This window comes from Astatotilapia calliptera, chromosome 2 (genome assembly GCF_964374335.1).
Source record: "Astatotilapia calliptera chromosome 2, fAstCal68.1, whole genome shotgun sequence".
NCBI classification, from domain to species: Eukaryota; Metazoa; Chordata; class Actinopteri; order Cichliformes; family Cichlidae; genus Astatotilapia; species Astatotilapia calliptera.
Genome location: NC_137423.1, coordinates 9,668,678 through 9,678,047, shown reverse-complemented (window position 1 = coordinate 9,678,047; position 9,370 = coordinate 9,668,678). Strand labels below are relative to the sequence as shown.

At 42.8% G+C, this 9,370-nt stretch overlaps 1 protein-coding gene across 1 annotated transcript; it reads left to right on the top strand.

Moving 5' to 3' along the window:
- Positions 1-1,901: 1,901 nt before the first annotated feature.
- On the top strand, positions 1,902-6,987 carry LOC145420607 (TBC1 domain family member 2A-like). The gene is made up of 5 exons (XM_080289999.1): positions 1,902-5,232; positions 5,320-5,440; positions 5,525-5,710; positions 6,335-6,456; positions 6,786-6,987. The coding sequence occupies exons 1-5, from the start codon at positions 4,889-4,891 to the stop codon at positions 6,985-6,987; spliced, it is 975 nt and encodes a 324-aa protein (XP_080146125.1). The 5' UTR covers positions 1,902-4,888.
- Positions 6,988-9,370: the final 2,383 nt, after the last annotated feature.

The following is a 9,370-nucleotide window of genomic DNA, read 5'->3' as shown; positions in this document are numbered from 1 at the left end:
GTAAGCAGCGAGGGTGCAGCGTTCCAGTCAGAGCATGGCATCAACAAAAAGGGTCTGATGGTGGACACAGGGGCAACTTCGCATATTGTTACAGATATAACGAAGTTCAGGAGATTCGACGACAGTTTCCAGCCCAAGTCACACTACGTAGAGTTGGCTGACGGCACCAAGTGCACTGGAGTTGCAGAGCAAAGAGGGGAGGCAGAGTTTTGCTTGATGGACAGCAGGGGGCAGTGCCACAAAACAACCTTGAAACAGGCACTGTACATCCCATCGTATCCACAAGACATCTTCTCTGTGAAAGCAGCTACCTCAAATGGAGCAACTATGATCTTCAAGCAAGGAAAAGACACCCTGCGACACAAAGACGGTACAAGGTTCCCAATATATGAGTACAACAGACTGTACTACCTACAAACAGTAAACACTGAAGGTAAAGACCAGTGTAAGGGTTGCTATGACATGCAAACATGGCATGAAATTCTTGGTCACTGTAATTATGATGACATTCAGAAATTACAGGGGGTTGTTGATGGTATGGCAGTCAAAGGAAAAACAGACAAATCTGTCTTGCATTGTGAAGTGTGCACACAGGGAAAGTTTGTTCAAACTAGAAACAGGGACCCTGATGCACGAGCCAAAACCGCCTTAGAGCTGGTACACACAGATCTAGCTGGTCCAGTAGACTCAGAGTCCAGAGATGGATATAGATTTGCACTATCATTCACTGATGACTATTCCAGTGCAGTGTTTGTGTATTTTCTGAAAAATAAGAGTGACACAGCAAAAGCAACACAGAAGTTTTTGGCTGATACAGCCCCGTATGGGCAAGTTAAATGTATCAGGTCTGACAATGGAACAGAGTTTATGGGAAATGAGTATCAGGCACTCCTTAGCAAAAATGGAATCAGGCATGAGACCTCAGCACCATACTCACCACACCAAAATGGTACTGCAGAACGCAATTGGCGTACTCTTTTTGATATGGCCAGGTGTATGTTAATAGAGAAACAGTTACCTAAAGAGTTGTGGACTTACGCAGTGCAAACAGCAGCTGTAGTGAGGAATAGATGTTTTAACAGACGCACAGAACAGACACCATATTTAATGCTGACAGGAAGAAGGCCAAACCTTTCCAGGATGCAGACATTTGGGTCAGTGTGTTATGCCTACAGGCAGAACAAGAGAAAACTAGACTCAAGGTGTGAGAAAGGAATTTTTGTTGGATATGACAAGAACAGTCCAGCTTATATGGTCTACTACCCGGGCAGTGGGAAAGTACAGAAGCATAGACTGGTGAAGTTTGAGACTAAAACAAGAGTAGAGAGACAAACACAGACTGACAAGGTGCCAGATGATGAGGGTGACTTTGAGACACCAAACAGGTTCACCAAGACCAGAGAACAGACTGATGTGAGTACAGAACACACAGATACTCAGGAACAGATCCCAGTAAGCATGTCTGAGATGAGCAGCCAGTCACAGGAGAATGAACTCGACTGCGAGGCTGCAAGGTATCCTTCCAGAGTGAGAAAGAGGCCTGGGTATTTAAGTGAATATGTTACTGATAAGGAGGATTGTGATCAAGTACTTACAAACATGGATTATTGTTACAGAGCAATGTGTAACATTCCCCAAACATTCAAGGAAGCAATAACTTCATCTAACTCAGAGAAATGGGTCAGTGCAATGGATGAAGAGATGCAATCACTAAGAGAAAATGACACATTTACCTTAACCACTTTGCCTGAGGGTAAGAAGACAGTGGGGGGTAGATGGGTGTACGCAGTCAAAAACAATGTTGATGGATCTGAGAAGTACAAGGCACGTTATGTTGCTAAAGGATATAGTCAGAGGATAGGTGTGGATTATGAAGAAACATTTTCCCCTGCTGCTAACCTGACTAGTATCAGAGTGTTGATGCAAAAGGCAGCACAAGAAAACATGCTTTTACACCAGATGGATGTTAAAGCTGCCTATCTTCATGCACCAATAGATTGTGAGGTATTCATGGAACAACCTGAGGGTTATGAGGTAAAATCCGACACAAATGAAAAACTGGTGTGCAAGTTGAAAAAGTCGCTATATGGGCTAAAACAATCAGGCCGGAATTGGAACAAGTTGTTGCATGAATATCTGAGTGAGAACGACTTTGTGCAAAACCCCGCTGACCATTGTGTTTACACAAAAATGACAGAAAATAAGAAGGTGATTCTGATTGTATGGGTAGATGACCCGATCATTGCTGCTAGTGATGAAAGTGAACTAACTGTTGTGAAGAAAATGCTTGCAGCAAAATTCAAAATGAAGGATTTGGGTAAACTGAGACATTTCATTGGTATAGATTTTGACCAGAGTGATAACTGTGTAAAAATGTCACAAAAACAATATGTGGAAAAAATACTTGAAAGATTCAACATGCAGGATTGTAAAGAAAGACAGACACCTTGTGAGCAAAAACTGAACTATGCTGATGATGCAGAAAAGATGAGTGATGTCAAAAGGTACAGAGAGGCAGTTGGTAGTCTGATCTATTTGGCTACATGCACAAGACCGGACTTGAGTTTTATAGTCAGTAAACTTTCACAGTACTTTACTGAGCCAACTGAAGACAAATGGACTACAGTAAAACATGTACTGAGTAGGGCTGGGCCATATTATACCGTTCACGGTAATACCGGTATAATGTTAGGCAACAATAGGAAAATGAAATATCGCGATAGAATATGAGTAAAACGCGCATGCGCAGTGCCTTTGTTTTCATACGCACATGGCCGATTGTTGAGTGAAACAGATGAACCAGAATTGGTTTGTAAAAATGGTGCAACTTCAGTGATGTGGAACTGGTTTGGTGTTTGTCCGTCAGATACACGACAAAGCACATTTTTTTGCAGAACATGCAAGCGGCCGTCGTTATTGTCGTATTTGTCGGACTAAGATGCTCTTAAATCTGGGAGTAATCTGGGTCCTAAACTCCTTATACTTCAGTTCAAACGAACACTGCAGCATCACTGAGCGTTAAAAACTGTCTAAATTCTTTCATCTTTAATAAAACGATCAGCATTGCTGCTTTACCAGGTGTAACTATGAAGTTTAACTTCCAGGCATCCATTAAAACAAAATTTATTACATTTAACAGAGTTAGAAGTTAGCGGGAAGCTAGCGGAAGTTAGCTCGCTAGTTACCTAAGCATGATATAGCATGTTCTGACTGAGAGATTTCTGAAAAAAATCAAACGTACAGCTCTGCTATCACTTCCAACATAAATGAAGACAGGAAACTAAACAGCAGTGACGTTTGTAGGGTTACTGAAGTTGGGCTAGCTGGTATATAATGATGTGCTACGTAATCGCTAGCGACACAGCTATGTTAGCATAACATAAACAGGGAAGCTGGAGGACGAACACTAACACTTTTCCACTTATAAAAGTTAACGTTAAGGTTCCTCATGGTTAGAGACAAATGCAATCGCATGGCAGGGTGCTGTAAACAGACCAAACTTCAGTCAGGAGAACAACTGAGATAATCCATCCACAATACGAGGTTAGTCATTAATATACTGCAACAACATGGGAATAGAGCAGCTGCCAGAGAATTCAACATTAATGAATCAATGGTACAGAAGTGGAGGAAGCAAGAAGAATGAGTTTAATAAAGTTTGATTTATCTGACTGCTTTGTTTCGCTTGATGTGCGTTATAATCCTGTGCACCTTATGGTCCGAAAAATACGTATTGCATACTGCAGTTTAATTTTGCAAAGCACCTCTTTTTAACTTCAGTGGATATTATATATGGTTATGCTCAGGATATGTCAGCCCATTTCTACTGGAAATGCCTTTTGATTAAACTTTCAGCAAGGAATTTGTATTTGGACTGTTACATTTTTATAAAGCTTTAATGTACATAAAAACCAGCTTCTTATTTAAGTGAAAATAAATGGAAGGTTTTCTTTTTGCGCTAGTAATGTTGTGGAGTTGTATTTTGTCTCGCATCAATTATATCGTCAGTTATATCGTTATCGCAAATTTTCAAATATATATCGTGATAAATATTTTTGGCCATATCGCCCTGCTCTAGTACTGAGGTATCTGAAAGGGACAACCGAGAAAGAACTGTGTTACAGGAAATGTGACAACAAAGAACTGAGGTTGTGGGCATACAGCGATGCTGATTGGGCAGCTGATGTAACAGACAGACGGAGTACAACTGGTTATTGCATAAGCTTGTCTGTAGATGGTCCTTTAATCTCATGGAAAACCAAAAGACAACCTACTGTTGCATTATCTACCTGTGAAGCGGAGTACATGGCTTTAGCTGCGACCCTACAAGAAGTTTTGTACCTAATGCAACTGTTACAAGGTATTGATGGACAAAAATATGCACCACCAAAAGTTCATGAAGATAATCAGGGTGCAATTGCGTTGGCGAAGAATCCTGTGACGAGACAGAGATGTAAACATGTTGACATAAAGTACAACTTTGTGAGATCAACTGTGAGTGCAGGAAAAATAACTCTGGATTATTGTTCAACAGAAGAGATGGTTGCAGATGTAATGACAAAGCCTGCAACAAAAGTTAAGCTGTTCAAGTTTGAGAAGTTTATGTTTGGGCATTAACATGGTATACGAACATGTATACAGTACTGAGGAAGAAACCTTTTGTTTGTTGTTTTTTTTGTTTACTTAAGAGCATCATAATATGAGAGCAAGTGGGGGTGTTGAAATAAGAAGAGAAAATGCTCTCAATTATGGAGACAGTCAAATGGTTTATTTATGTTTGATGTGTGCTTTACATTTGTGTGGCTGTTAATAAAGTTAGCGCGCTCTAGGGGGCGTATGCGTTCATCAAAAAATGGCCGAAGGCTGATGTGTGATTATTCCTCCCAAAATGTCGTTGATGAAGTTAGCTATGCACGTTAGATTTTACTGCGCATTTTCATACCTCTGCCAACAGAGTGCTTTATCCGCACCTGAGCACAGGTGGCTCCTCCTCCTTCCTGTTGGGAATGCTGGCGAGCACTCAGTAATCCTGTTCTGTTTCCAGCTGTGTGAGAAGAGTCGGACAGCTCCTAATCCTGCCTCCAGGCAGGTCCAGCTGGACCTTCACCGAACCCTGACGACCAATCAGCACTTCTCCTCGCCGTCCAGCCCCGCCCTCCAGCAGCTCCGCCGCATCCTTCTGGCCTTCTCCGGGCATAACCCTGCCATTGGCTACTGCCAGGTACTCAACAGGTCAGAACAAAAGTATAAATTTTATATCTGAGTTCTTATGTGGACCCGCCTTCCAGGCAGAACCTCACCTTCCATCAATGTCCACAGGTTAGCGGCCCTCGCTCTGCTGGTCCTCCAAAGTGACGAAGACGCCTTCTGGTGTCTGGTGGCAGTGGTGGAAGCCATCATGCCTCAGGACTACTACACCAAGAATCTGGTGGCCTCTCAGGTCAGCAGACACACTCACCTGCTTGCCTGCTGTGATCTGTTTTAGTGATCAGTGAGGCTGATCTCTGTGAGTCTTTGTGCTCAGGCGGACCAGCGCGTGCTGAAGGACTTCATGGCGGAGAAGCTTCCTCGCCTGGCATCTCACTTTGAGGATCACAACATTGACGTCTCTCTGGTCACCTTCAACTGGTTCCTGGTGGTTTTTGTGGAGAGTCTGCCCAGCGACATCCTGATGCCTCTGTGGGACGCCTTCCTGTATGAGGGTACCAAGGTACCATACACCCGAACACACCATGACAGAAATGCAGACAACACTTGAATGCACCACAGTAGTGTCCATGGAAACAAAAATGATTTTGTTTTCACCTTTAGATGTCTTTATTTACATTTTAGGAGTAATAAGACATTGTTTACTAAGCATGGGGAACTGTCATGTGACATGAAATAGGAGTGGGAAAGCAGATCATTCTAGTAACGACCTCACAGTCTACCACAAGCAGCGTAAATCCAGACGATGAGCGGGACAATGGCTTTGGGCTTGTTTCTGCAATGTGACAAATGCAGCACAGCTTTTACATCGTTTGTCTCAGGAAATAAAATCACAGTTCAGACACAGAAATATATACCACACAGGGATAAATGCTGACAACAGCTTCAGCCACGTAGATCCAACCCAAAAGTTTAATTTAAACTTAAAGCTCAACTACCAAGTAAGTTAATATTATCTGGCAACTGAGGAACCAAGTGGCTTATTGGAAATCGATCAGAGCTGTAATGAGTAAAGGGCCCAACTGCACCACAACTGAAAGAGTAATTTTATGACTCACCTCCTCAAAGTTTCCAATTAATTGTGTGGCGTGAGTGTCCTGTTATGAAATGCGTGTCTGTGCTGCAGGTGATCTTCAGATACACTCTGGCTCTGTTCAAATACAAAGAGGACGACATCCTGAAGATTCACGACAGCGTGGAGATCTACCAGTACCTACGCTTCTTCACAAAGACCGTCTCCAATGCCAGGTACGCACTCGCCTCCACCCGCCTTAATCTACGAGCTGTTACACTCTCAGAAGTGTAGCGGATGTAGCTGTTGAATCTTTGAGCTTCAAACCCTTTTTACTGAAATTTTGTGAGAAGTTTAAATTTCCCTGATCACAGTAACAACGATTTAAAGATTTTTAAGTATCTGCAGCTCTCGGATACATGTGGTCCAGTCAGTCCAGTATTTCCTGCTCAAACTGCAGTACCTGAAGTATCAAGCAGCATAAAACAGAAACACTCAAGCTGATCAGTTTCCAGTTCCTCTGTGTTGGTGATCGAGTCCTTTCCACCTGCGTGTGTCCATGCAGGAAGCTGACCAGCATCGCCTTCAACGACATGAACCCATTCCCCAGCCGGCTGCTGAGGAACCGGCGAGTGCTCCACCTGGAGCGCCTGCAGGCGGAGCTGCGTGAGCTGGAGGAGCAGCACAAGGAGTTCATCACCGAGAGCGTCGTACGGAAAGACAAAGAGCTCGACGTCATGGTGAGCGAGGACGACGAGGACCTCTGATCACACGGGACGCTTCAGCTGCTCACTTCGAGACGACGATGAGTTTTCCATGAGTTCAAGAGAATTTCACTAAACCGGCTGTTAACTGGTTTCCTTCACACTAAACACAGGATTGTGTCAGGTTCACCATCTCACTACAAGGAAACAGACGCATACAGATTTAACTGCATCACATCTCTGAAACAAGCTTGCAGTAAACAAATGTGTACTGTGTTCACGTGTGTAATAAGTCAGGCTGCAGAAATGTGCAGATGTATTTCAGTGAATTCATTTGGATTAATATGTGATAGCTTATTTATTTCATTGCATCTTTTGCTTTATACCTAAAAATGCGTGACATTTCTAAATGTAGTCACATCCCTATGAAACATGGTTGATTATCAGCTGTAGTCACAGCTGGTGATAAAGTAATTAAAATGTCCAGCTATTCAAAAATAGGGCATTCTGCACAATGAGTACTTTTTGGTACTTGAGGTATATTTTGATGCTGATGCTTCAGGGCATTGTGCTGCATTGTCGAAGCTCTCTGGGCTTCCGGTTAGAACGACCTCACAGTGTTTTATTTTGATCTGGTGTAAAGTGCATTGTGCAGAAATGACAGCATGATAGTCACATGATAAAACTGACTTTTCTTTTTTTTTTTTACATTTTACTGGGTGTGCATCTTGTTCAAATGTCTTTTTCAGCATTTGTACATAAATATTCTGTATATAAAGATTTGATTTTCATTTATTTTACAGAGTCCTTTATTTTGTTTCACAAATATGACATTCATGTCAAATGACATCTGCAGACTTTATAATGACCAGCAGGGGGCAGTGTATTGCAGTCTATGAGAACATTTACTGAGACCTGTTTCATGCACTAGTTTCATGTCTCATTGAATCCAACATGATGTTGATTTTGTACATTAAGGTCACATGTTCATCACATCTAATTTCAAAACACTGATCAATTTAAAAAAAAAAATGAATTCCATACCAATTGCAGGAATAAAATAGGAATAAATAACAAACGAGAAATACATACAAAACAAGAGAAAGGCACACATGAGAGAACAGGTCACATGACAGCACAGCATTATCTACCCACAATTTGAACTAAATAACAGATAGCACAGGCAATGAAAACAAACGGAAATCAGAATAAATTTAAAAACTTTTATTGATGTTAACTTGAAGTGCTGAATTAGCCCTGTTGTCAGTTCAAATCACTTCAATCTATAGCGCACTTTAAGGTCTTTAGACCTTAAAAAGTAATACACTGCAAGGTAAGCTTGCAGCATCTTACTTTAAGGTCAACTGTGAAACTTTGTGGAAAGCCTGTGACAAGTTGATGAGTCAGTGAAGCGCACTTCCTTCTGATGACGGCTATACTGAGGTGAGTTTTTAAGCATATCCTGAACTTTATTCATTATTAGACTTCTGACACCTGGCAAATAAACTCTCACGCGATATGAGAACATAACAGCAAAAAGCCAGTAGCTGGTACATGAATGGATAAAAATTGGATCCCTCAGGGAGGCGCCACCACTTGATCTTCTCCACCGTCGTGGTTGGTGTTCTTCATCGTCGTTGGCCAAGGTTGAGTCGGAGATCCATCACAAGTAGCCGATGTTGAGGGCCAATATTGGTTGATGGTATGACTTTTACGTTCGTGACTAGGCTGAGATGGGGTCTTCGGACTAGCCAGTAGTCGATTTGGGTGTCTCTGCTGCCGCTGGAGTACGTGATGAGGTGTGCCGCCTTCTTTTTGAAGAAGGTGTTGGTCACGGCAAGATCGTGGGCCTCTGCGTAGTCCAGTACCCGGCAACCGTCGTCGTTTCTGGTCCCAAATCCTTGGCCGCCATGGAATCGGTGATATCCGTCTCTCCCCTTGCCTACATGTCCATTTAGGTCGCCGCCTACCGCCACGTGTTCCTCAGGGCTAATCGTTTGCAGGTGGTCGTCGAGGGCGCGCCAGAATTCTGTCTTCTCCTCGTCGGGGCAGTTGGTCTGTGGTGCATAGCAGGAGATCAGGGGGGGGGCTAGAGGGGCTTGAGCACCCGCCCCTTTCCTGATGAGTGCCCAAAGTGCCCTTTTGTTGAGGCAACTTTTAAATTTTTTTTATTTATTTATTTATTTTATGTGTGTGTGCGTGCGGAGTCCTGTCTGTGCCCCTCAACAATAATATTTAACTATTAATCATAGTTTTGCTAAATAAAAGGATCTGGCTTGCATCAGTCACATGATCACATTTAACCAATGATCGCCCTCGACGGCAGAACGCGCTGGTTACGAGCCGGGAACGAGCTCACAAAGAGCACGCGCATTTGTTGCGGTCCGGAGCTGTAGGAGAAACACAAGTTAACTCAGAGACACAGACTGATGCGACAAACCCAGTA